Source organism: Musca domestica, unplaced genomic scaffold (assembly GCF_030504385.1).
Source record: "Musca domestica strain aabys unplaced genomic scaffold, Musca_domestica.polishedcontigs.V.1.1 8, whole genome shotgun sequence".
Lineage (NCBI taxonomy): Eukaryota > Metazoa > Arthropoda > Insecta > Diptera > Muscidae > Musca > Musca domestica.
Window position 1 is genome coordinate 15,455,945 of NW_026712409.1, and position 27,904 is coordinate 15,483,848.

At 37.7% G+C, this 27,904-nt stretch overlaps 2 protein-coding genes across 3 annotated transcripts in view; one reads left to right on the top strand and one right to left on the bottom strand.

Moving 5' to 3' along the window:
* LOC101887834 (uncharacterized) overlaps positions 1-27,904 on the bottom strand; it is a 188,964-nt gene that overhangs the window by 70,192 nt on the left and 90,868 nt on the right. For both annotated transcript variants that reach the window (XM_011298072.3, XM_059130803.1), the window contains one exon: positions 24,230-24,289. In XM_011298072.3, the coding sequence (XP_011296374.1) occupies positions 24,230-24,289 (60 nt within the window). The remainder of the gene's footprint in view (positions 1-24,229; positions 24,290-27,904) is intronic.
* Positions 1-27,904, top strand: part of LOC101899842 (G-protein coupled receptor dmsr-1) — a 455,946-nt gene that overhangs the window by 42,401 nt on the left and 385,641 nt on the right. The window lies entirely within an intron of this gene.

The window sequence follows — 27,904 nt, forward strand, 5'->3', positions numbered from 1 at the left end:
CAAATTTTATAAGAGTTATAATTATTCAAAAAATTTGACCCTTTGTGGGGAGGTACTTGATGGAGTGAACCGATATTGTCCATTTTCGCTCCTAACCTAGAACTTATGTAAATATTAGCTAAAGCTAAATCGGATTTTTTTTCTCTTTCTGAGCAGTAAAATATTTTGTTGATGAAAATTTCGACCTTTTTTTGGGTGAACTTGAAACGATATTGCCCATCTCCGACCTCAATCTAAGTTTGATAATATCATTAGGATGTACCAAGTTTGGACCAAATCAGATACTCCTTTCGAGAGTTATCGTGCGCACCAGCCAGACAGACAGATGGATGGACGGACAGACATCGCTAGATCGACTATAAATGTCCTGAAACGGATTTTGTCCAAAGAGACCTAGGGTCTATACCCGTTATTTCGATGAGGCACGTTTTGACCTATCAAATGGTATATACCCTCTCTAGCCATATGGCTCTAGCCAAAAGGCAGAAAGGTATTGTTGTGGTGGTGGATTGAACACCCACCCTGCGTACGTTCCCCGTGCTTTATGGTACGTTTCGTACCTTTTTGGTACGAATTTCTTAGTACTTCGCCGATTCACTTCCAAACTGATCCCCATGCCAAATTTTAAGGTCCTAGCTTTAATCTCTTGTTGAATAGGTACTATTTTTCCGAAATTAGTACATTAGAATACCTCTGTACCAGTATCTGTTAGTGCTTTCGTACCATTTTAGTTACAATTATCAAAAATTCATCGTGATCCTTACATTCCCAACACATACCCAAATTACAAATTTTAGGGCCGTAACATTACCCAGTTGCAAAATATCATGTATAATCATTTGGTACATTTTTGTACTTTTCGTACCTTTTTAGTCGAAAACATGTTTTTCATGTAAAATTATACAAAAAAGTCAGAAAAGTAATTATTTTGGTTGAGGGCTTGAACACCCACCCTGCGTATGCATTGTGGTACGTTTCGTACCTTTTTAGTACGAATTTCTTAGTACTGTTCCGCTTCGCTCCTCAACTAAACCGCATGCCAAATTTTAGGGTCCTAGCTTAAATCTCTTGTTGAAAAGGTACCATTTTTTAGCACTTGGTACTTTTGTACAATTTTCCTTCGAATTTCCACCATCCTACCAGACATTTCCCAAGGACTTCTTGTTTAACCCTCTAGGACCAGATGCTTCTCCAAGTAATATTGAGACAATTTGCTTCATATCTGCTCTTTATACCCTACACCACAAGGTATTATGTCTTTGTGCATTTGTTTGTAGCATGGAGAAGAAAGCGAGATAGACCCATAGTTACTTTTGAGGATCTCCATAGAATCACTTTCTGAGTTGATTTATGCATGTCAGTCCGTCTGTCCGTCCGTCCGTCTGTCCATGTATTCTTGTGAACAAAATACAGGTAGCATTTATTATCCGATTGAGATGAAATTTTCCAAACAACATTTGTTTGTCCCAAGGACGAACCCTATTGAAATTGGAGATAATCGGTAAAAATTTAGATATAGCTCCCATATATATCTTCGTCCGATTTGCCTTTTATTGTGCACCAAACGTGTAATATCAGTCCGAATAGTATGGAATTTTGCACAAACAACCAAATTAGGCCTGAAAATAAGTATGCCAAATTTGATCTAAATCGGTTCAGATATAGCTATAGCTCCCATATATATGTTTCATCCGATTTGTTATTTTTGTCCTCCGCAGCTGTAATATGCACTCTGTAACAACATTATTTGGGCAAATATATCAAATGCAGCTCAGAAATACATTTGCTAAGTTTTATTGAGATCGGTTCATATTTGAATATAGCTCCCATATATAACTTCGTCCGATTTACCTTGGATTGTGCACCAAACGTCTAATATTTGCCCAAATAGGATGAAATTTGGCACTTACGATCAAATTGAGTCTAGAAGCTAGTATGTCAAATTTGGTGAAGTTCGGTTCAGATATAGCTATAGCTCCCATATATATTGTTCATCCGATTTCTAGTAATATGAACTCCGTAAAAACGTTATTCAGGGAAATATATCAAATACAGCTCAGAAATACCTTTGCCAAATTTTATCGAGATCGGTTCAGATTTGGATGTAGGTAGGTCCATATATATCTTTATCTGATTTCAAATTAATTTTGCACCAAATGGCCCATACAAGTCCGAATTTAAAAGAAACAAATGCTTCGGCATATTAAGGGCTTTGAACTGTAAATAATAATTATAATCATAGCGTGTAGGATTGAATTCTCCCCTAAAAACTTTTAATTGTTACGTAGAGCTCTACTAAATTAGCAAAGTGGTGTAGGGTAGCAAAAAGTCGGCCCGCCAGACTTTAGGACTTTCTTTACTGGTTTTGACCTTGGCCAAGGCCGGTATAGTCTTTTGGTCATTAAATTCTTCACGCGGCCTTTGGGATTTTGTCAAATTAGAAAAGAAAAACAGAGCACGAAAAGAGCCAGCCTGCAAACACATGCTAAGTTTTATGAAAATTGGACAATTGGAATGATGTAGCCGTTGTTACCTGGTCACAGGGACAGGGGAAACCCTGAAATATGGAAATCGCCCATAAACTCAATAAGGCATTCCCTAACAGACACACACATGGTAGCGATGAGGTAGATAAATCAAAGAACAACAACGCCAACAATAACCAGTACGAAAACTGCTCAATCATGGAAACAACCTTAGGAAAAAAAAATCGGTATCAATGGATTGAAGAAATAAAGTCCAAGAAAAACAACAACAACAAAAAAAAAACGAGTTGGAGACAAGGCGTCGAAGATAGAGCGACCAACCGAGTAAGCCAACCAACCAACCATCAAACTAAACATTAAATCATTACTGAAATCGAACAGACGGATGGACGGACGGACACCCATCTGTACGGGGCACCCATCTGAATTTGTATCTATGTGTATGTGTGTATAAACACATGGGTGTTTGTGTGTGTGTTTGCTTGATTGAGGCCCAGATGCGAAATCAAGCGATCAGGCAGCAATTGATCGCCCGAAACTGAGAAGAAAACGACAAAAAAAAAGAAACCAATAAACGATAATCAGCCTCATACATGTTTGGGTTGTGGGTATTGTTAAATGGTAGCACCAGCACACAACCAGGCATGGGTGCCAAGTTATCTAGCCATACAAACATACCTACATACATACGTGCCCATATGTACGTATGCCCATGTATATGTATGAATGGATGTTTGATCGATCAGGCAATAATTCGGTTGGTTGTGTTGTGTTCGAATTATGGCGCTCTAGCCGCCATCGTCGTCTGATTTGTTTTTTTTTGTGTGTTTTTGTTGTTCGCCCTGGGTTGTGGCTGTGTTGGTGGCGACGCAAGTCTGAGCGATCTTTTACTAAAAAGACCATAAAAAAGTGATTTTGTATTCGTCGGAATAACATATTGTTGTGCTGTTGTTGTTGTCATCGTTGTTATTGTAAGTTCGTATGTACATCTGTCGATCAATATAGCAACCGCACAATCGTGACACACAAACGTACACACACACACATGTTGTATATCAACTCTTGGAGAATGTACTATTGAAGAAACTGATTTACAAGTTGTTGGTGTTTTGCTGCCGTTGTTGTTGTTGTTCTTGTGTTGTGATGATGAAAACGTCGCCACAAAGGCGAGATTCCCTCAATTCAAAACAATAACACACCAGCCAGCCGACTTGTTATATTTGTTGTTGTTGTCGTTGTTGTTGTTGTTTTTTATTACGAGTTTATTTTTATACAGCAAGTGCTCTTTTTGTTGTGCTGTGGCGGCGGCTCATCATGATAGCAATTTAGTTTGCCGTTGGGGTCATACTGATGATGATCCCAGTACAGTGGGACCGAATCGAATACTTTTTGAATGAAAATTAAGAAATACGCGAAATTTGAAAATGGTCTCAGTTTTATTTTGAAAACCAGTAAATAAAGTCTTAAAGTTGGGCGGGCCGACTTTATGATACCCTACACCACTTTGCTAATTTAGTAGAGCTTCACATAACAATTAAGAGTTTTTAGGGGAGAATTTTATCATACACGCTATGATTATAATTATAATTTAAAGTTCAAAGGACTAAATATGTCGAAGCATTTGTATCTTTTAAATTCGCACTTGTATCGCCCATTTGGTACACAATTAATTTAAAATCGGATAAAAATATATATGGGAGCTATATCCAAATCGGAACCGATCTCGATAAAATTTGGCAAAGATATTTCTGAGCTCTATTTGATATATTTCCCTGAATATCGTTGTTACGGAGTGCATATTACGGCTGTGGGTAACAAATATAACAATTCGGATGAACAGTATATATGGGAGCTATAGCTATATCTGAACCGATCTTCACCAAATTTGACATACTAGCTTCTAGACTCAATTCGGTCTTAAATGTCAAATTTCATACCATTTGGGCAAATATTAGACGTTTGGTGCACATTACAAGGTAAATCGGACGAAGTTATGCATGGGAGATATATACAAATTCGAACCGATCTCGATAAAATTTAGCAAAGATATTTCTGAGCTGTATTTGATATATTTCCCTGAACATCGTTGTTACGGAGTGCATATTACGGCTGTGGGTAACAAATATAACAAATCGGATGAACAGTATATATGGGAGCTATAGCTACATCTGAACCGATCTTCACTAAATTTAGCTTCTTGACTCAATTCGGTCGTAAGTGCCAAATTTCATCCCATTTAGGCAAATATTAGACGTTTGGTACACATTGCAAGGTAAATCGGACGAAGTTATATATGGGAGATATATCCAAATCTGAACCGATCTCGACAGAATTTAGCAAAGGTATTTCTAAGCTGTATTTGATATATTTCCCCAAATATTGTTGTTACAGAGTGCATATTACGGCTGCGGAGGACTAAAATAACAAATCAGATGAACAATATATATGGGAGCTATAGCTATATCTGAACCGATTACGATCAAATTTAGCATAATTATTTTCAGACCTAGTTTGGTTTGGTTGTATGTGCAAAATTCCACAGTAATCGGACTGATATTACACGTTTGGTGCACAATAAAAGGCAAATCGGACGAAAATATATATGGGAGCTATATCTAAATTTTTACCGATTATCTCAAATTTCAATAGGGTTCGTCCCTGGGCCAAACAAATGATTTGTGCAAAATTTTATCTGGATAGGGCAGTAAATCCGACCTGCATTTTGCTCACAAGAATACATGGACCGACGGACGGACGGACGGACAGACATGCATAAATCGACTCAGAATGTGATTCTATGCAGATCATCAGAAGGAACTATGGGTCTATCTCGTTTCCTTTTGCAACAAATGCACAAAGACATAATACCCTAACCACCTTGTGGTGTAGGGTATAAACATTGCCCTCTATAAGAGAGAGAGAGAGAGAGAGTAATATGTATGAGAGTAATTAGTAAGTTAAGTGGCACAGTGGTCCCACATGTAAGGAGAGGTGTGACAAAAAATTTCTATATATCTAATCGATCGATGATTTTTTTAGAGTAGATTCATAATGAATAGAAAACAAGTAAAAAACAGTAAGCTCAGCCGGGTCGAACTTTTAATACCCTAGGGTAAAGGAAACATTAGAATCCATTATGGCCCACAAATAACAATTTTTAGACATTTCCGTTAGAAAATGTGACAAAAACCCATTAAAAAAAACCGAACATCGAGGGGTACCGTTATATGAGGGCTATACCAACACCCACATGCAATGTTTCGCCAACGGAGCTAGAACACATTATGACAAACAAATACCAATTTAACAACAAGTTAAAAAGCAGTAAGTTCGGTCGTGCCGAACTTTGAATACCCTCCACTCTTGGGAACGCATTTGAAAATTTTCAAAAAATAAAATCCTTAAAAAACTTTGTTAAAATTTTAAAAATACCGAATATAGCCGTTATATTGGGGTCTATACGACGTGGACCTACATAGGCATTGTTTGCCATTAGCCATTACCTATTCAACATCGAGACTTGAAATAAACGGTGAATAATATAGCTAAAATCATCAAAATATCGTATACAGGGAGGTACCGTTATATCGGAGCTGTACGATCGCCTGGACCAGAATAGACAATTTTCTGTCACAGGCTGTAGTATCCATAACCAACTTCAAATACGACATCTCAAACAATTTCGATGGTTATTGTAACTAAACTCGTCAAAATACCGAATATTGGGGGGTACAGATATTTGGGCCTATTCGAAGACCTGGTCCTACATAGACAATTTTCTGTCATAGGCTGTAGTATCCATTACGCACTACAAATACCAAATTTGAAACAATTCCGGTGAATAATGTCGCTAAAATCATCAAAATACCGAATATAGGGAGGTACCGTTATATGGGGGCTATACGAAGACTTGGACCTGCACAGATAATTTTCTGTCTTTGGATGTTGTATCCATTTCGAACTTTAAATACCAAATTTGAAACAATTCCGGTGAATAATGTCGCTAAAATCATCAAAATACCGAATATCGGGAGGTACCGTTATATGGGGGCTATACCAAAACGTGGACCTACATGGCCCATTTTCTATACCAAAAGTCCTGCATAATATACATTTGAGTAAAGTTTTATCAATCTACTTCAATTCGTTCGGAAGCTAGAGTGATTTCCACAGACGGACGGACATCGCTAAATCGACATAGAATTTTATGGTGACCGAGAATATATATACTTTGTGGGGTCTAAAATGTATATTTCGAGGGGTTACAAACGGAATGACACCTCATATAAGTGAAGAAAGAATCCCCTCTTATTTTTAAAAAAAGAGGGATTTCCCATTTCTTCGTATGAAATAAAAACAATCTCCTCAATTCCGTCACTCTCAACCCACTGTGCCACTAAGCGTTCAAATTGAACAACAAATATCTAATAGAGTGCGCGGTTACGCCAATGATGATGAATGTGGAGGGGGGACAGATGTGGCTTATGATGATTGTATTCTTCTCAACGACAAAGACAATGATCGACATCGTTTGCGGTGTCGGCGGCGGTATGCGAACAACAATCGCTGTCGGTATTTATTTATTTTTACAATAAAAAAAGGAAAAAAAAAACTTCATTATCTTCAAATGATCACGAAGTGGTGGCGGTGGAGATGGATGGATGGATGGATCATGGTGATGATGATGACGGCGACGACTACGTCGGAGAAGAACGAACCGAAAAAAAAAAACAACTTGACGCCAAGCCGTTTGTGGCGATACTTTTGTTTTTATGTTATTCACTTTGTTGGTGTTGTTTTTGTTATAGCTGCTATAGAATTAAGAAGAATTGTTGTGTCATCGAACCACTTTTTTTTTGGGGTGTTTGGCTGGCGGACTGGTCGCTTGGTCTGATCGGTTGTTGGCTAGGCATTTGCTTGCTTGACAGACAGTGGGGTCGTTGTGTTGTTTTTTTTTTTAGTGTTTCTTGATATTGTTATTGTGTTTTGGTAGTTGTTGTTGTTTTTTTTTGTTGGCTCTCTAAAAAATCACGTAGATATCTCTCTTTGTTTTTTCCATAACATTCGATCATTGTCACTTTCTTAGTTAGTCATGACTTTGATTCAGTGTTTTTTGCAAGTGTGTGGTTTGCTGGGTAAACAAGTTGTACGAGGTCTGGCGATTGGCTATAGAAGAGCTTGAGGTCTTCTACTGAATATAGAAGACCTAGAGGTCTTCTAATGGCTACAGAAGACATTGAGGTCTTAAATTGGGTATAGAATACCTTGAGGTCTTCTATTGGCTATAGAAGAGCTTGAAGTCTTCGATTGGCTATAGAAGAGCTTGAGGTCTTCTATTGGCTATAGAAGAGCTTGAGGTCTTCTATTGGCTATAGAAGACCTAGAGGTCTTCTATTGGCTATAGAAGACCTATAGGTCTTCTATTGGCTATAGAAGACCTAGAGGTCTTCTATTGGCTATAGAAGACCTAGAGGTCTTTTATTGGCTATAGAAGACCTAGAGGTCTTCTATTGGCTATAGAAGACCTAGAGGTCTTCTATTGGCTATAGAAGACCTAGAGGTCTTCTATTGGCTATAGAAGACCTAGAGGTCTTCTATTGGCTATAGAAGACCTAGAGGTCTTCTATTGGCTATAGAAGACCTAGAGGTCTTCTATTGGCTATAGAAGACCTAGAGGTCTTCTATTGGCTATAGAAGACCTAGAGGTCTTCTATTGGCTATAGAAGACCTAGAGGTCTTCTATTGGCTATAGAAGACCTAGAGGTCTTCTATTGGCTATAGAAGAGCTTGAGGTCTTCTATTGGCTATAGAAGAGCTTGAGGTCTTCTATTGGCCATAGAAGAGCTTGAGGTCTTCTATTGGCCATAGAAGAGCTTGAGGTCTTCTATTGGCTATAGAAGAGCTTGAGGTCTTCTATTGGCTATAGAAGAGCTTGAGGTCTTCTATTGGCTATAGAAGAGCTTGAGGTCTTCTATTGGCTATAGAAGAGCTTGAGGTCTTCTATTGGCTATAGAAGAGCTTGAGGTCTTCTATTGGCTATAGAAGAGCTTGAGGTCTTCTATTGGCTATAGAAGAGCTTGAGGTCTTCTATTGGCTATAGAAGAGCTTGAGGTCTTCTATTGGCTATAGAAGAGCTTGAGGTCTTCTATTGACTATAGAAGTCCTTAGGTCTCCTACTGGCTATAGAAGACCTAAAGGTTCATATTGGCTATAAAAGACCTTAAGGTCTCCTATTGGCTATAAAAGACCTTAAGGTCTCCTATTGGCTATAGAAGACCTTAAGGTCTCCTATTGGCTATAGAAGACCGTACGGTCTCCTTTTGGCTATAGAAGACCGTACGGTCTCCTTTTGGCTATAGAAGACCTTAAGGTCACCTATTGGCTATAGATGACCTTAAGGTCACCTATTGGCTATAGATGACCTTAAGGTCACCTATTGGCTATAGATGACCTTAAGGTCACCTATTGGCTATAGATGACCTTAAGGTCACCTATTGGCTATAGATGACCTTAAGGTCACCTATTGGCTATAGATGACCTTAAGGTCACCTATTGGCTATAGATGACCTTAAGGTCACCTATTGGCTATAGATGACCTTAAGGTCACCTATTGGCTATAGATGACCTTAAGGTCACCTATTGGCTATAGATGACCTTAAGGTCACCTATTGGCTATAGAAGACTTAAGCTCACCTATTGGCTATAGAAGACCTTAAGGTCTCCTACTGGCTATAGGAGACCTTAAGGTCTCCTACTGTCTATTGGAGACCTATGGCTATAGGAGACCTTAAGGTCTCCCATTGGCTATAGAAGACCTTAAGGTCTCCTATTGGCTATAGAAGACCTTAAGGTCTCCTATTGGCTATAGAAGACCTTAAGGTCACCCATTGGCTATAGAAGACCTTAAAGTCACCTATTGGCTATAGAAGACCTTAAGGTCACCTTTTGGCTATAGAAGACCTTAAAGTCACCTATCGGCTATAGAAGACCTTAATGTCTCCTATTGGCTATAGAAGACCTCATGGTCTCCTATTGGCTATAGAAGACCTCAAGGTCTCCTATTGGCTATAGAAGACCTTAAGGTCTCCTTTTGGCTATAGAAGACCTTAAGGTCTCCTTTTAGCTATAGAAGACCATGAGGTCTCCTTTTGGCTATAGAAGACCTTGAGGTCTCCTATTGGCTATAGAAGTCGAGGTTTTCCGTTTCTCTCAAAACTGCACCTCCCTTTCAAAATGCTAAATTCTTAGATTTTCCCAACATTTCCATACCACCCTCATTCTGTTGTTGGCACACGCGCCATTGGTTAAAAATTGTTTTTTTTTTCGTCTCATATTAATGATGATCCCCAGCGTAAATGAAGTTAAACGATTTTGGGGGAGGTGGTGGTGCCCCAGAGCTACTGGTGGTGTGCAAGCTCGCTTGCTCGCTCTCAACCAATTCGTGAATCAGGCAACAGCGGAAAACAGGTTTCGATTGATTCATGATCTGCGGTAAAGGCAAAAAATAAAATAAAATATTGCGAATAAAATAAACAAACGGAAAAACATTTAAACTTATCCACGAAGTGGAAGAAAGCTGCTGGGGAGCGGTGGAACAGAGCAAAGCCGATGATGACGACAAGTCAACAACAAGACCAAAAAAGATACAGTTCAGGTGAACCACAACAACAACAAAAACGGTCATGACAATAATCAATGACTTGCTAATGCTGTAGCGAAAAACCTGGAAACTGAAATGGTTGAAAAACGGGGTGCTCAAGGGCGGGAAGGGGTCTTAGCCATAAGTCAACAAAGTGGTTTTGCAAGATGATACAGCTGTTGTTGTCGTCGCTTTATAGACTGAACTCTACATCTTGGCCACATATCTGGCAGCTAGGTTTTGTGGCTCTGACTGGCAGGCAGGCTAGGTGGTGATCTCTTGCCTTTGAAATGCACGTTTAAATGGTGTGTATGTAGGTATGCATGTGTGTGAGTGCCTTCATTCCCATTCACATGAAATGTCGTCACTTTGTCGGTGTTTGATGTATTCGTCGTTACGGCGTTACGTGTTTCAGTTGCTTCTGCTAAAGTTGTTGCCATGATTTTTGCTGTTGCATTCTTCTTTCGCTTCGTGACCATACATTTGTTGTTGTTGTTGTTGTGAGACCAAGAGACTTGTTTTTGTTTTGTTAAACAATTTCCACAACGATGAAGATGCCAATTCACATTGAAGTTGTGGCTCCAGCGCGATGTGTTACTGAAGCTCCCTCCCCCAACAATCCTTTCAAGATCAAGATTGTCGGCAGTACTTCCTGTGATCGAGTTTTTTTTCTCAAATAGCTTAGCAGCTACTCAGTCAGACAATTGGATAGGGAGATAAGTAAATGGAAATGTTGCTACCTACCTACCTGAAAATCTTATATCTATGGATGGTCGGAAGAAAATTTGGAAAGATCTGCAACACATAGAAAATAAGGGATATCTGTAAAATGTCTTCTTTCTGCAGAAAATCTGTAGAAATTTTATAGATTGCATCTGAATAACTTCCATTCACGCACAAGCTGTTGGGGGTCTTCCGTCTGAAAGAGATATATGTAGTGGACCTGTAAAAAGTCTCCTATCCATTGAATAACTGTGGAAGGCCTTCAATTTGTAGAAACGATGCATAACATACCTCATCTATGAAAACCTGATAAATGACCCCTTTCTATAGAAAGTGTACTGCAGATAGGTCTTCTAGGACTTGTTGAAGGTAATTTATCTCCAAAATATCTGTGGAATTATTTTTGCTATAAGAAATGCATTGATGGTATTCTGACTATAAACGGCATGTATCTCTAGAATTACTGTAAAAGTCCTTTCTTTAGAATATCATTTGTAGAAGACCTGCTGAACGTTTTCGAGTATTAAAAGACCTTCTGGAAAAAACTTCTGTATTAAGATTTATTTAAAATCTTCCAATTTTAAAATTCCTGTTCCCTAGAAGTGTGATAACGGTCTCCTGCCTATGGAAGACCACTTCAGAACTTTCTGTTTCAAACACACCTTTTAAAGGTCATTTCTTTTAAAGGTCCCATTAAACATATTTTGTCAACGGAGGACTTGTGGGAGGTCTTTTGTCTACAGAGAGATCTTTAACTGGGATCTTTTGGGTACAAAAGACTGGTGGAAGTTCTACTGTCTGCAGAAAATCAGTAAGAGGTCCCCAATGTATAGAAGTCCATTAAATTTCCTTCTGTATAGAGAGGATCTGGTGAAGGTTTTCTGTCAACAGCCAGATCCGTTATGGGCCTTTTTTCTATCAAAGACCTCTAACGATCTTCTCTCTATAGACGACCTCGTGAGGATCTTCCGTATATAAGAAGAGCCTTGTAAGCCTTTTTTCTATCAAAGACCTCTAACGGTCTTCTCTCTATAGGCGACCTGGTGAGGATCTTCCGTCTATAAGAAGACCTATAAAAGGTCGCCTACCAATAGAGGCCACCTGAATACATTCTGGCTGTAGAAGTCAAGCTGGAGGTCTTTTGGGTATAGACGACCTGCTGATAGTCTTTTGGCTACAGAGACCTGTTGAAGGTCTTCTGACTATAGAAGTTCTCCTAAAGTTTTTCTGGCCATAGAAACCTCTTGCAGGTCTTCTCTCAATAAAAGATCTTCTGAGGTTCTTCAGGCTAAAGTAGACCTCCTGAAGGTCTTTCTCTATGACGGACCACTTGAAGTTCTTTTAGTTAAATATGACCTTCTAAGGGTTTCTGAATGTAGAAGAGCTCTTGGCTACAGAGACCTGTTGAAGGTCTTCTGACTATAGAAGTTCTCCGAAAGGTTTTCTGGCCAAAGAAAACCTCTTGGTTTTTCCACAAAAGATCTTCTGAAGATCTTCAGGCTATACAAGTCCTCCTGAAGGTCTTGGGTAAATAGAAAACCCACTGAAGGCCTTCTGGGCATAGAAGACCTGCTGAAAGCCTTTTGGCTATAGAAGACCGGCTGAATTTCTTCTGGCTGTAGAAGTTCTTCTAAAAGCCTTCTGGCAATAGAAGACATTCTGAGGACCTTTTGGCAATAGAAGACATCCAGAGGGCCTTCTGGCTATAGAAGACCTGCTCAAGATCTTCTTGCTAGAGGAGACATCCTGAAGGTCTTGTAGCTATAGAAGATATCCTGAATGTCTTGTTGCTATAGACGACCTCTTGAAGGTCTTCTGGTTATACCAGATTTCCTGAAGATCTGGTGGCTATAGTAGACCTTCTGAAGGTCTTCTGGCTATGGATGACAAACCTGCTCAAGGTATTTTGGCTATAGAATCCATTCCGAAGGCCTAGCTGCTATATAGGACCTACTGTAGGTCTTCTGACTATAGAAGACCTGCTGAAGGTCATGGGTTTATAGAAAACCTACTAAAGGTCTTCTGGCTAAAGAAGACCTCCAAAAGGAGGTCTGGCTATAGGAGACCTGCTAAACGTTTTCTGGCTATAAAAATCTTTTGGCTATACAAGACATCCTGAAGGTCTTGCAGCTATAGAAATCGGCTGAATGTCTTCATGCTATAGAAGTTCTTCTAAAAGTCTTCTGGCAATAAAAGACATCTTCAAGGTCTTTGTCTCACAGAAAATCTCCCGATGTTCCTCTGGCTGTAGAAGACCTTCCAAAGGTTTTCTGGCTATATAAGACCTGCTAAAGGGCATGTGTCTATAAAGAACCTGCTGAAGCTCTTGTGAGCTTTCGGTTATGACCTACTAATTATCGAAGGCTTACTAATGGACTCTTATCAGGATACGAAATCAAAATTAAGAAACACGTTAATCGTTGCATATTTTTGCGCTCCCATGAGAATGGAAAGACGTTCGAAAATCCACTTTGCGATTTTCATCGCAGACCAAATTTACTTCGACTTTTACACTGTCTATAGCCAATTGCAAGGCAACTTTCACACCCCTTCAGTGTATAGGATACCTTTTCACAGAAGACCTCTAGGATGTCTTTTTTTTATAGAAGACCTGTTGGAGTGTTTATTTCTATAGAAGACCTTTACGGAATCCTCTTTTCATAGAAGACCCATAGCATATCTTCTGGTCATAGTAGACAATCTTCCCTTTTGGGAGAGGTCTCCACCATATTATGTAGGGTATATTTACTTTGTAATTCCGTTTGTAACTCCTCGAAATACTTATGTATACTTATGTCGGACCGAAGAAAGTATATATATATATATATATATATATATATATATATATATATATATATATATATATATATATATATATATATATATATATATATATATATATATATATATATGTATATATATATATATATATATATATATATATATTTATATTCCTGATCAGCGTACAATTCTAAGTTGATATAGCGATGTCCGTCTGTATGTTGTAATCATCTATCTTCCGAACGAATTCAGATAGGAGATTAACATTTTGCACACTTGAATATTTGACAGTCGGCAGGTTATGTTTGTAAATGAGCCATGCAGGTCCACATTTTCGTATAGGCCCCATATAACGGTACCTCCCAATATTCGGTATTTTTATGATTTCAAAAACATTATAGTCGGAATTTTTTTTTAATTTTGAATTTGAAGTTCGGACACTATGCTACAGCCTATGACAAAAAATTACTTATGAAGAAAAACGTCTTCGTATAGCCACCATATAAAGGGGTTTTATTTGAGAGGATTTTACGGATTTTTTTTTTTTTTAAATTTCAAGTTCCTTCAAAATGTAAAAGGGTTTTAAAAGTTCGGCCCGGTCGACCTTTGCTGCGTTTTTTACTTGTTTTATCGAAGAATTATGTGTAGATGTCTGCAGTTTCGGTTCGGTCGTTTGTCAATTATTTTTTCTATTCCATGACAAATAATATTAACTCAAATATTTTCCAGTCCAATTGACGCCACGATTACACGATGTGTCATATTCTACGGCTTATCATTGAAACGTCACACCATGAAAAATTTACACCCAAGCATATGTCTGTAAGCACTTTAAAGTTGACATATTTATGTGATAGGTAATTGTCCACATTCGACTGTTTGTGTGTATGTATGTGTATTGGTGATCGATAGACAACTTTTGAGTTTGACGAGCTGAGGGGTGTCTGATAATTATAGAGCCCATATCGCATTGCAGTTGTAATCGACTTTCGTTTTCTTTTATCTCTTCCTAAATGGATTCATTCCAGTAGCTGGTTGGGCCAATATTTTCACACCTATTAAACTTTGATTGTGGGTTTTGGCTAGTAGATATATGTGTCTGCTGCACCGTCTGAACCCTTATCAGGTGTTGATTAAATCTATTATACCACAAAATTCGATAATTGTTGGTTATTACAAGGTGGTTTGTTGTTTGTGGCTGTATGTGTGAAATATTTTTGGGCCCTATGGACTTTGAACTTTTGGAACTCTCGGAAAATCCTCTTGGCTATAGAATTCTGACTGAAGGTCCTCTTGTTATAGACATCTTGAAGGTCTTGCAGCTATAGAATACCGGCAGAAGGTCTTCAGGCTATAGAAGTTATTTTAAAAAGTCTTCTGGCAATGAAAGACATCTTGAAGGTCTTTGGCTCATATAAAATCTTCCGAAGGTCTTCTGGATATAAAAGACATGCTGACATGGTTATGGGTCTATAGAAAACCTGCTGAAGCTCTTTTGACTATAGCAGACCTGGTTATGCCCTACTGGTTTTAGAAGGTCACGGGTCTATAGATGAAGCTCTTCTGGCTAATCAACTTTTACACTGTCTACAACGAATGACCAATTGCAGGCCACCTTTCGCACACCTTCAGTGTATAGGATACCTCTTTACGGAAGACCTCTAGGAGGTCTCCATTTTATATAAGGCCTGTAGTAGATATTCTTTCTATAGAAGACCTGTAGGTAATCCTCTTTTTATAGAAGACTTATTATTTCTTACAGTAGACCTATAAACAGTTTATTAAAAACTCTCGAAGTTTTTTTTTTGAATTTTTTTTCCAGAGGTAGGTTTTTTAATCTGATTCCAGGGAAAAATTTTTTCTTGGAGGACGGGCCTGGGTATTTGAATGTTGGACACAAAAAACACGGGTCCAGGTCCCGGAACTACTAAACCGATATGGACAATATAGGTATCACTTAAAGCTAATGAAAATATCTGTTCAACAAGTGGACACATGAAGGAGTTATTTAAAGCGGTTCCAGACATGTATCAAAATTATTAATTTATTGGACAAGGATTTTTAAAAAAAAATTGAAAATCTAAAAAGGCTTCATATTGGGAGTTTAATTTCGGATCAAATATCGAGGCATCCGGGTCTGGATTTTCGACATTTTGAAGGTTTCTGTCACAATTTCCAACCAAATTAACTGCAACTTAATAATTGGGGTTCTCTGTAGGTCTATTTTTGCCCTGCAAAAAATATTCCCTACAGATCCATTAATTGTTATAGCCTCCTTATATGGGTATCTCCTGATTTTTGGAATTTTTGAGGTTTCTGACACAATTTCCAACCAAATTAGATGGAACTTAACAATTGGAGTTCTCGGTATGTCTGTTCTCTTCTTGCAAAAAATATTCGCTACAGGTCCACTAATTGATATACCCCCCCATTTAAGGATACCTCCCGATTTTTGGTATTTTGAAGGTTTCTGCCACAATTTCCAGCCAAATCAACTGAAACTTGGCAATTGGGGTTCTCGGTAGGTCTGCTCTCTCCTTGCGAAAAATATTCGCTACAGATCCACTAATTGCTATAGCCTCAATATAACGGTAGCTCCTGATTTTTGGAATTTTTGAGGTTTCTGACACAATTTCCAATCAAATTCGATGGAATTTGACAATTGGAGTTCTCGGTATGTCTGTTCTCTCCTTGCCAAAAATATTCGCCACATGTACACTACAAGTCCACTAATTGTTATAGCCCCTATTTAAAGGTACCTTCCGATTTTCGGTATTTTTGAGGTTTCTGCCTCAATTTCCAACCAAATTTGATAATTAAGGTTCTCGATAGTTCTGTTCTCTCCTTGCAAAAAATATTTTTAGGTTCACTAATTGGTATAGCCCCCATTTAAGGATGCCTCCCGTTTTTCGGTATTCTGAACGTTTCTGCCACAATTTCCAACCAAATTAACAGAAACTTAATAATTGGGGTTCTCGGTAGGTCTGTTTTCTCCCTGCAAAAAATATTCACTACAGGCCCACTAATTGGTATAGCCACCAAATAAGGGTACCTCCACATTTTCGGTATTTTAAAGGTTTCTGCCACAATTTTCAGCCAAATTAAATGAAACTTAATAATTAGGGTTCTTAGTAGGTCAATTCTCTCCCTGCAAAAAATAATCGCTACAGGTCCACTAATTTGTATAGCCCCCATATTAGGGTACCTTCTTGATTTCGGTATTTTTGAGGCTTCTGCCACAATTTCTAACTTAGACTTTGGGACTTTACATTCGGGGTTCTCGGTAGGTCCTTTCTCTCCAAGCAAAAGATATTCGCTACAGGTCCACTAAGGGTACCTCCAGATTTTCGGTATTTGACACAATTTCCAACAAAATCAACTGAAACTGGACAAATGGCGTGCTCGAAAGGTCTGTTCTCTCTTTGCAAAAAATATTCGCAATAGGTTCAGTGATTGGTGTAGCCCCCATATAACGGTACCTCCGGCCGTAACTAAAGCTATTTTCATTTGTTTATCAACAAAATCGGTTTAAATTGGCAACTTGGAATTATCTATTTCCATTTCCGAATCTTGAATTTTTTTCCATTTCTTTTTCCCCCTTAATACTTTCAATTTGTAGCAATTCTTCAAAATATTCCATTTCTTTACATATCTCTTTCCAAACAAATGAAAAATTACATGTCCCCACCCCCCGGAATTTCCACCACACATACCAACAACAATCGTAAATTATTACCTGACAAGGTGACAGACAACAAATGTCATATTGACGTCTTCCATCCATATTTGCCCATTAATTAATCAAAGAATTTTTAATTTGTAAAATTTCGAATTCTAACGACAACGGGTCTGCTGTTAACTTTCTCACTCGGCCAAACCAGAAACAGAAGAAAAAAAACGCCCAGAATTTGCATGTCTTTTAGGTTATTATTGATTTTTTAAGTTCTTTTCCAGTAATTGACAAAGTGTTGGTGATTTATGGCCCACCAGGGGAAAGATATGCCAAAGGGAAATTCAAAAATTAAAACACAAACGTTATCGGCCATGCCATAAAACTAGATTCGATAAAAAGAAATGATTGTATATTTCGATTATAAATAGCTAAAAATTTTATTGTGATTTTAAAGAATTTTTTGTGGTGGGGGTGGTGATTTGATTTCAATATCGGAAAGGGAAGGTTTGTTGTTCTTCTTTATTTCTTTGTGTGAAAGTACAAAGATAAAAACTAAACTTTGATTTTTGCTGATAAGGAAAATGAATTTTCCCTTATCTCTAGTTTGCTTTAATAAAACTCGAACTTATGACGCTTATCGTTGGTGTCCGTCCAAGTTAATGACATTGGAAAGATTTGAATAGAAGAAAATGTCCCAGCAGAAATTGTGGGCGACATGGGCGGAAAACCTCATTACAAGGTAATGTAAAAGAACTAGATTTTTCATTACTAGACCTGTGGAAGTCTCCTTTTTAGAAAAAATTTGAAGAAATTTTTTTTATAGACATCCTGTATACAAATCTTCTAGAAGGTCAACTTTTTATTGAAGACTTGTGGGAGGTGCTCTTTTTATAGAAAAACCTTTAGAAGGTCTTTATATTTTAGAGAGAAATTGAAGACACATTCTTTTTTTATAAAAGGACTGTATTAGGTCTAGTTTTCAAGAAGACCTTTGGGAGATCTCCTTTCATAGAATCTTCTAAGAAGTATTTTAACTATAGAAGACCTCTAAGTGGTCTTCTTTTTATAGAAGTCCTGTACATGGTATTCTTGTTATAGAAAACTTGTACGAGATCTTCTTGTCATTATGGCCTGCAGTGGGTCTTTTTTTGTAGAAGACCTGTAAGAGGTCTTCTTGCAAAGATCTTTTTGTTATAGCATCTAGAGGGTCTAATTTTTATAGAAAACCTGTAGGAGGTCTTTTTAATGGAAGTCCTGTGTAAGATCCTCTACTTTTAGAAAAGATAGGCAAGAGGTCTTCTGTTGGTGGAAGATCTGGAGGAAGTCTTGTTTTTATAGAAGACCTGTATAAGGTATTCTATTTATAGGAGTTCTTCTTTCTAAAGAGGCTGTCCCCTTTCTAAAGAAGGCCTCTAGGACGCATTATTTCTGGAGAAGGAATCTAGGAGGTCTCCTTAATATAGTAGACCTCTAGAAGGTCTTCTGTCCATAGAAGATCTCTAGGAGGTTTTCTTTCTATAGAAGTCTTCATTCTGTAGGGGTGGAGGTATTCTTTTTATGGAATACCTGTACATGAAGTCTTCTTTTTAATAAAATAATAAAAGACCTCTAGGAGGTCTTTTTTCTATAAAATACCTCTAGGAAATCTTCTTCCTATAGAAAATCTGTAGAATATCTTCTTTTTATAGAAGACCTCTAGAAGGTCATCTTTATATAAAACACCCCTTTCTATAGAAGAGCTCTAGAAGGCCTACTTTCAACAGAGAATCTCTAGGAGGCCGTCTTTCTAAAGAAACCTCTTCTTTCCATAGAAGACCGCTAGGAGGTCTTCTTTCTGTTGAAGACCTGGTGATGGGAGATCTTTTCAGATATCTCTTTTAATAGAAGACCGGTCGGAAGTCTACTTTTTTAGAAGACCTGTCGGAGGTCTACTTTTTATAGAAGACATGTAGGAAATGTTCTTTCAATATAACCTTCTAGGAGGTCTTCTTTCTATAAAAGGTCTCTAGGAGGCTTCCATCTATGGAAGACTTCTAGAAAGTCTTCTTTCTATAGAAGACCTTTAGGAGGTCTTCCTTCTATAGAATATCTCAAGGAGGTGTATTCTTTCTATAGAAGACCTCTAGGAGGTCTTCCAGGAAGTCTTCTAGTTTTAGACGACCCATGTGAGGTGCTGTAGAATTTTTTTGTAGAAGACCCCTAGGATGTCTTCTTTCTATAGAAGACCTCTAGGAGGTCTTCTTTCTTTAGAAGGCCTCTAGGTGGTCTTCCTTCTATAGAAGACCTCTGGGAGGCTTTTTCTATGGCAGGCCTCTATAAGTTCTTCTGTCTATAGAAGATCTCTCGGAGGTTTTCTGTCTATAGAATATCTCTAGGAGGTTTTCTTCGTATAGAAGACTTCATTCTATAGTAGATTTTGCGGAGGCATTCTTTTTATGGAATAACTTTACATGGAGTCTTCTTTTTATATAAGACCTGTAGAAGGTCTTTTTTTAAGAAGACCTATAAGATGCCTTCTTTTTATGGGAGGCCTCTAAGAGGTCTTCTTTGTGTAGAATACCTGTTCGAGGTCTTCTTTTTATAGAAGACCTAAGAGGTCTTCTTTCTATAGAATACTTTTACAAGATGTTCTCTTCTTATAGAAGACCTGTCATAAGACTTCTTTTAACAGAAAACCTGTATAAAGTCTTTTTTTTTGTAGAAGTCCTCAAGGAGGTTTTCTACCACATAGGAGCCCTTTTGTCTATATAAGACATTTAGGGGGTCGTCCTTCTATAAAAGGACTCTAGGCGATGTTCTTCTTGTGAATGAGTCTTTTTCTTATAGAAGACCTCTAACAGAAGTTTCAAAGAAGACCTGTAAGAGGTCTCTTTTTTTTTAAGAAGATCCTATGTGAATCTAGTTCGGTTCATTCTACAGACATTTTTTTTAGTTTTCCAAGCTACCACCAAAGGGGAATTACTTACTAACATCATCATCGTCATCATATCAATTATTATTTTTGACATTTTTATACCCCCGACTTGTCATCATCGCAAAGGCCTAATTCATATTTTTTCATTGATTGATATGCCATTGATGGCTGATTGAGTTTTGAGATTGGAATTTGTGTTTATTTCGTTGCTTTTTATTTCCAAAAAGCAGCACCCAAGAATCGGCGATAGCGAAACTTATTTCTTTCCCCCCGCTTGGGCTTGAACAACATTTGAGGGGTCTGCCCACTAGTTTTGTGCTAATTTTTCAAATGTCTCCCGAAAAAAAGCACAGGCACCATGTGCTATATTTATCAGATAAGAGCCAAAAAAAATATAACAACAAATCATTCTATGTTGTTCTTTTGCTGCCAACAAGCGAAGCAAAGAAATCGCAATTCTTTTTAAGATTTTTTTTTGTTTTTTTTTTGCAAATTTCTAACCGAAATGACGAAAACACAAGTCAAATGAAATGAAACGCGAAACGAAAAATGGCAATGGCAAATAAATTTAAATAAATTTGTTTGCAAATATTTGCTACTAAATATAAAATGACGTTTGAGTGCACGGTCTAAATGGCTGGTTGGTTAGCTGGCTGGCTGGCTGGCTGGCAGGTTAGCTATTTCAGCTGGCGCTGAGTGCCAATGGCCAAAATAGCAGCAACAACAACAACAAGACATTTTTTATGACAATTTCTTTATTTAAAGTTTGATAAACCATTGAAATATTTAAATGCTTGTTGTTGTTGGTTTTGCTGTTCTTTTTCGTTTTTACCCCTCAGAGGTGGGCAGATTTTTTATGGCTTTCGTTTTCGTTTTTTTTATTTGCATTTTTTGTGTTTTTATCAGTTTCACATTAGCAACAGAGTTTATCAGTGAATTTCCACTGCAAGGGAATGGGGATTTTTCGGACAGAGAGAGAGAGGGGGGGAGGTATTAAAAAAAAATAAAAATGAACACTTTAGACCTATAGAAGTCCCTATTAAAGATCTGTAATATATCGAAGTGATCCTTCTTTAGAGATAAGTCTTCCTACAGGTCCTTCTTCAGGTATTCTATACAAAGAGTACCTTCTACGATAAAAGGTATCAGTCGGTATAACCGAAAGATATGTAGCCTCAGCCGATATTCGTTTACTTAAATATATTTTGACTTCTCTTATGATTATTCAAATTTTTGACCCTCTATGGAGTTGGCTCCCAAGGAATTGGCCAATATTGCCAATTTCGTATCGGACCTAAATAAATATGATATAAGTATCGCGATGTGCCAGGTTTGAACTATATTGGTTACTTCCTTCACTTTATATGAGATATGTGATAATTTTTAGAAAATTACTGAGGGTGAGGTATCAGCAGAAGTGGACCAACATATTCCATATTTTCAGCAGATCTTTTGTTAGTAGATATTATGGGATGTGTGAAATATGAAAAGAACCACATGCTTATTTTGGATTCAATAATCGTTTTGGTTATTCAAAATCTTGACCCTTTGTGGGGGAGATACCAGTAGTAGTGCACCGATATGTTCCTTCTTCGCATCAGATCTTTTGTTATTAGAAATAATGGGATATTTGAAATTTGAAGAGACCCAAAGGCTTATTTCGGATTTTACAAACGTTTTGGTTATTCAAAACTTTGACCCTTTGTGGGGGAGGTACCACAAAGCTACCATCTTCACAACAAAACTTTTGTTGATGGATATATTGAAATGTGCCGACTTTGAAGGGAATCGGAAGTTAATTTCGCCTTTTATGAGGTTTATGGATATTCAAAATTTTGACATTTAGTGGGGGGAGGTACCAGAAGGAGTGGACCGATCTCTACCATCTATATGAGACATCGTGTGTCGATGGAAATATTTAGATGTACCCAATCTGAATGGAGTCGGATGTTAATTTCGCGTTTTCTAAGCTTCATGGATATTCAAAATTTTGACCCTTTGTGGGGGAGGTACCAGAAGATGTGGACCGCTATATCCCATCTTCACAAAAAATCTTATGTTAGTAGAAAAAAATGGATTTGCGAAATATGAAGAGAACCGGATGCTTAATTGGAATTTTATAATCGTTTTGGGTATTCAAATATTCGACCTTTTGTGGGGGAGGTACCAGAAGGAGTGATCCGATCTCTACCATTTCTATGACGGATCTTTTGTTGATGGAAATATTGAAATGTACCGAGTCTGAATGGAATCGGATGTTAATTTTGCGTTTTATCAGCTTCATGGGTATTCAAAATTTGCATCCTTTGTGGGGGAGGTACCAGAAGAAATGATCCGATCTCCACCATATTCACAGAGGATCTTTATTTGATAGAAGTAATGGGATGTGTGAAATATCAAGAGAACCGGATGCTTATTTTGGATTTTATAATCGTTTTGGTTATTCAAAACTTTGTCGCTTTTTTGGGGGAGGGAGGAGGTACCAGAAGGAATGGTCTGATCTCTAGCATATTTATGACAGATCTTGTCTTGATGTAAATATTGAGATGTGCCAAGTCTGAACGGAGTCGGATATTAATTTCGCGTTTTATAAGTTCCATGGATACTCAAAATTTTGATCCTTTTTGGGGGAGGTACTTTTGGGGGAGGTAGAATCTTCATACCAGACCTTGGGTTAATAAAAATATGTTTATCTGTGTAATTTCGGACAATCGGACTTTTACATCACATTTTCAAAGAGTTATAATTATTTACAATTTTGACCCTTTGTGGGGAGGTACTTGATGGAGTGGACCGACATTGTCCATTTTCGCATCTGACCTAGTCCTGTTACAAATATTAGGATTTGCAAAGTTGGAGCGAAATCGAATTATCCTTTCTCTTTTTGTGCAGTAAAACATTTTTTGGACATTTTGTGGAGGAGGTACCAGAAGGAGTGGACCGATATTACCCATCTCCGAACTCGATGTAGGTTTGATAATGATATTTCGATGTACCAAGTTTGGACCAAATCGTATACCCCCTAAGAGAGTTATCGTGCGTACTAGCCAGACAGACAGGCGGAGGGACATTGCTAGATGGATTCCAAATGTCCTGAAACGGATTTAGATCAAATAGAACTAGGGTCTAAGATCGTTATTTCAATGAGACATACCCACTCAAGCCATATGGCTGAGGATATAATCAAATTATATATACCCTCTCTAGCCATATGGCGTAGGGTATAAAAAATTATTCATCATTTTAAAATTTTCTGAAAACATCTCGCCCATTTTTATTCCTTCTTGCTCAGATTGTTCCATATTTCATCGCTTAAATTCACCTGCTCTTCTAATTATCGACCCAACAAAAGAGACGGCATGGGAAGTGTAAAAAATGTTGGTTACTTTCACAACTCCGCTTGTTTTTGCTGTCCCTACATTATTAATCCTCCAAACGAAGGATATGCGCAACCGAGGTGTCATAATATTTCATAATACAGTCACCAACACCACCACTTCGCCATGGCTCTAATATGACCTTCATTTGTGTACCTTTTGTATGGTCGGACAAACGACCGGACGGACAGACTGTCGTCATGGTAATTAAAGCCAATCCATGGCGCTTTCTCTGTCTCAAACTACCTGTCTTTTTGCGCGCTCGTCCTGGCGCTGAGGGTATTTCCCAGAAACTAGTCAATTAGGCTCGTAGAGACAGGTAGTCTGGTGGACGGATGGATGGATTGATGACACCTTCAACACTTGTCCGCTATTTGTTGTTTTATTCGTCGCGTAGATGAGTTGAATAGCAAATCCTTGTTTTAGCTAATTGAAGACAAGTGGATTAAAATGGGAAATCCTTTGCCGCTGCCAAGGATCAGAGCGATGCTTACTTCTATTGAGATTTTTATGGGTTTTTACGTGGAAATTTTGGCAAAAAATAATAATTTATGAAATGAAATTATCACCCTTTCTTTCTTCGGGGTAAATCCTTTTGCAAGGAATTGATAGGCAAACGTTCGTTCGGAAGCTTACCTCTTAGTTTTTCACGTGCATTTTCCAAGGTAGATTTACTGCGTGAATTTACTGTGGATTCTGCAAAGAAAAAGAGAGAGGGGAGAGGAGGGAAATTTAATGAAATGTTCGTTGAGGAAGGGTATTGATTAATAGTTGGTGATCTGAAGGAAGCCCTTAGGCTGAATTCTTGTTCCAATAAATTATGAAATGGACACTTTTATCAAAGAAGGACATGTCAATAATATTTTAAAGAAAATACTTTTCATTTCATATCTTCCTGCAACAAGAATTTAGCCCCAGGATGCCTATATTGTAGGTCTTATTTTCGTAACATATTTGAAAGTCTCCCCTTTATAAGGGCCTGGTTGTTTTTTGTAGAAAGTCTGGAGTTATCCTTATTAATTGTAATTTCGAAGGTCTTCCCAGGCTAGCGCCGTTCGTTCCTTTCCCATAAACATATGAAGACCTTAATTTCAAAAGAAGACCTAAGGGTTTCCTTTCTTCGAATCGAACTATGAAGCCTTTTTTGAAGGACTATTTCTCTTTCTTTTCAAAAAAAACCTTAAAAAGGCCATAACATACTTTTCATGGCAAGGGTGCTTACTTTCTTCTTCTGTTTTATGAGAGAAAAACTTCTTCTTTTTAATGAAAGAGGAAGAGTAACCCCCTTTACTTTTCTCTTCCATAGAAAAAATTGTCCTCTTCCATAGAGGAGAAGAAGAAGAAGTCATCTTCGTCCTCTTCCATAGAAGGGAGAAGAAGAAGTCTTCTTCTTCCTCTTCTACATAGAGGAGAAGAAGATGACTTCTTCTTCTTCTCCTCTATGGAAGAGGACGAAGATGACTTCTTCTTCTTCTCCTCTATGGAAGAGGTGGAAGCAGAAGATTTCTTCTTCTTCTCCTCTATGGAAGAGGAGGAAGCAGAAGACTTCTTCTTCTTCTCCTCTATGGAAGAGGATGAAGAAGAAGACTTCTTCTTCTTCTCCTCTATGGAAGAGGATGAAGAAGAAGACTTCTTCTTCTTCTCCTCTATGGAAGAGGATGAAGAAGAAGACTTCTTCTTCTTCTCCTCTATGGAAGAGGATGAAGAAGAAGACTTCTTCTTCTTCTCCTCTATGGAAGAGGATGAAGAAGAAGACTTCTTCTTCTTCTCCTCTATGGAAGAGGATGAAGAAGAAGACTTCTTCTTCTTCTCCTCTATGGAAGAGGATGACGAAGAAGACTTCTTCTTCTTCTCCTCTATGGAAGAGGATGAAGAAGAAGACTTCTTCTTCTTCTCCTCTATGGAAGAGGATGAAGAAGAAGACTTCTTCTTCTTCTCCTCTATGGAAGAGGAAGAAGAAGACTTCTTCTTCTTCTCCTACTCTATGGAAGAGGAAGAAGAAGACTTCTTCTTCTTCTCCTACTCTATGGAAGAGGAAGAAGAAGACTTCTTCTTCTTCTCCTCTATGGAAGAGGAGGAAGAAGAAGACTTCTTCTTCTTCTCCTCTATGGAAGAGGAAGAAGAAGACTTCTTCTTCTCCTCTATGGAAGAGGAAGAAGAAGACTTCTTCTTCTCCTCTATGGAAGAGGAAGAAGAAGAAGAAGACTTCTTCTTCTCCTCTATGGAAGAGGAAGAAGTCTTCTCCTCTATGGAAGAGGAAGAAGTCTTCTCCTCTATGGAAGAGGAAGAAGACTTCTTCTTTTTCTCCTCTATAAAAGAGGAGGGTGAAGAAGACTTCTTCTTTTTCTCCTCTATAAAAGAGGAGGGTGAAGAAGACTTCTTCTTCTCCTCTGTAAAAGAGGAGGGTGAAGAAGACTTCTTCTTCTCTTCTATAAAAGAGGAGGGTGAAGAAGACTTCTTCTCCTCTATAAAAGAGGAGGGTGAAGAAGACTTCTTCTTCTCTATAAAAGAGGCGGGTGAAGAAGACTTCTTCTTCTCCTCTATAAATGAGGAGGGTGAAGACTTCTTCTTCTTCTCCTTCTCCTTCTCCTCTATAACAGAGGAGGGTGAAGAAGTCTTCTTCTTTTCCTCTATAGAAGAGGAAGGAGAAGAAGACTTTTTCTGAGGAAGAGCCTTCTTCTCCTCCTCTATAGATGAAGAAGTAATTCCTCTTTCGTCCCCGATAATTTACAAATAACAACAAAAAATGAATCGTTTTAAAAAAATAGCTAATTGTTTAATTGCATCCACAAAGCATGGCATGTGTCACGATTTCAAATAAATTAACAGCAATAACAACAAAAACCCCGCTGGTATTTAAAATGCATGCCCATAAATTAAACTCATTCAATTCAATGCAAATAGATAAATAAATATTTGAAAAATACAATTTATAAAAACAGACTCCAATAATCGCTCATAAATCTCTTAGCGTTTGCTGGCTATAGCTTTTAATTGACATAAAACAATTCTCTTTTTAAAAAATAAAAAAAAAAAAACTGAAAATATCGAACATAATGTTTAATATAAACATTCGAGCAAATTAAGTGTTGTACGTGGGTAGTGTAATAAGTCAGGGAAAAGCTAACATATTCCTGTCTTAAAATGTGAAATATTGATATTTGCAACGCATGATATAAAGTTGTGACCTTTGGTAGGGTACAGTACTTTTCTTGCTTTATGGAAGGAGAAGCGATTTTTCCTTATTTCTTAAATTCAAATATTGTTTACGAATGTTAGGATAAAATGTATGTATCTTAATACAGTACTTTGGAATACAGTACCAAAGTTATGAATTTCAAAAACCCTATCAGAATAAGTACTGTACACTAAAATATTTTTTGATCAACATTTTTTTTTCTAGATTGTGGCTTTAACTAATTTCCCAGAATGTCCCTCTGACCCTCGAAAAAGAGAAATAAAATGCTGGTCATTTGGTGGTAAAAATAAATTTGCCAATTGGTTGTACAAATTGACATACATACATGCATTAATGTTTACCCGATTGGAAGAGGTGTGGAGAATAAATTAGAGTTTGTACAGTTCTGCGACATTTTTTTATAGCCTCCACCATACTATGGAGGATATATTAATTTTGTCAGTCCGTTTGTAACTCCTCGAAATACTCATAAGACCCAACGAAGTATATATATTCTTGATCAGCGTAAAATTCTATGTCGATTGACCGATGTCCGTCTGTCTGTGTTTCTGTCTGTCCGCCTGTCTGTCTGTTGTAATCACGCTATCTTTCGAACGAATCGAAATAGAAGGCTAAAATTTTGCAAATATGTTTATTTTGCCAGTAGGCAGGTTAAGTTCGTAAATGGGCCATGTACGTCCACGTTTTCTTATATCCCCCATATAACTGTACCTTCCGATATTCGGTACTTTGATGATTTTAACGACATTATTCACCGGAATTGTTTCAAATTTGGTATTTGAAGTTCCAAAGGGATACTTCAGCCTAAGACAGAATATTGTCTGTGGAGGTCCACGTCTTCGTATAGTCCCCATATAACGGTACCTCCCGATATTCGGTATTTTCATGATTTTAGCGACATTATTCACCGGAATTGTTTCAAATTTGGTATTTGAAATTCGTAATGGATTCTACAGCCTATGACAGAAAGTTGTCTATGCAGGTCCAGGTCTTCATATAGCCCCCATATAACGGTACCTCCCGATATTCTGTATTTTAATGATTTTAGCGACATTATTCAGCGGAATTGTTTCAAATTTGGCATTTGAAGTTCCAAAGGGGTACTTTAGCCT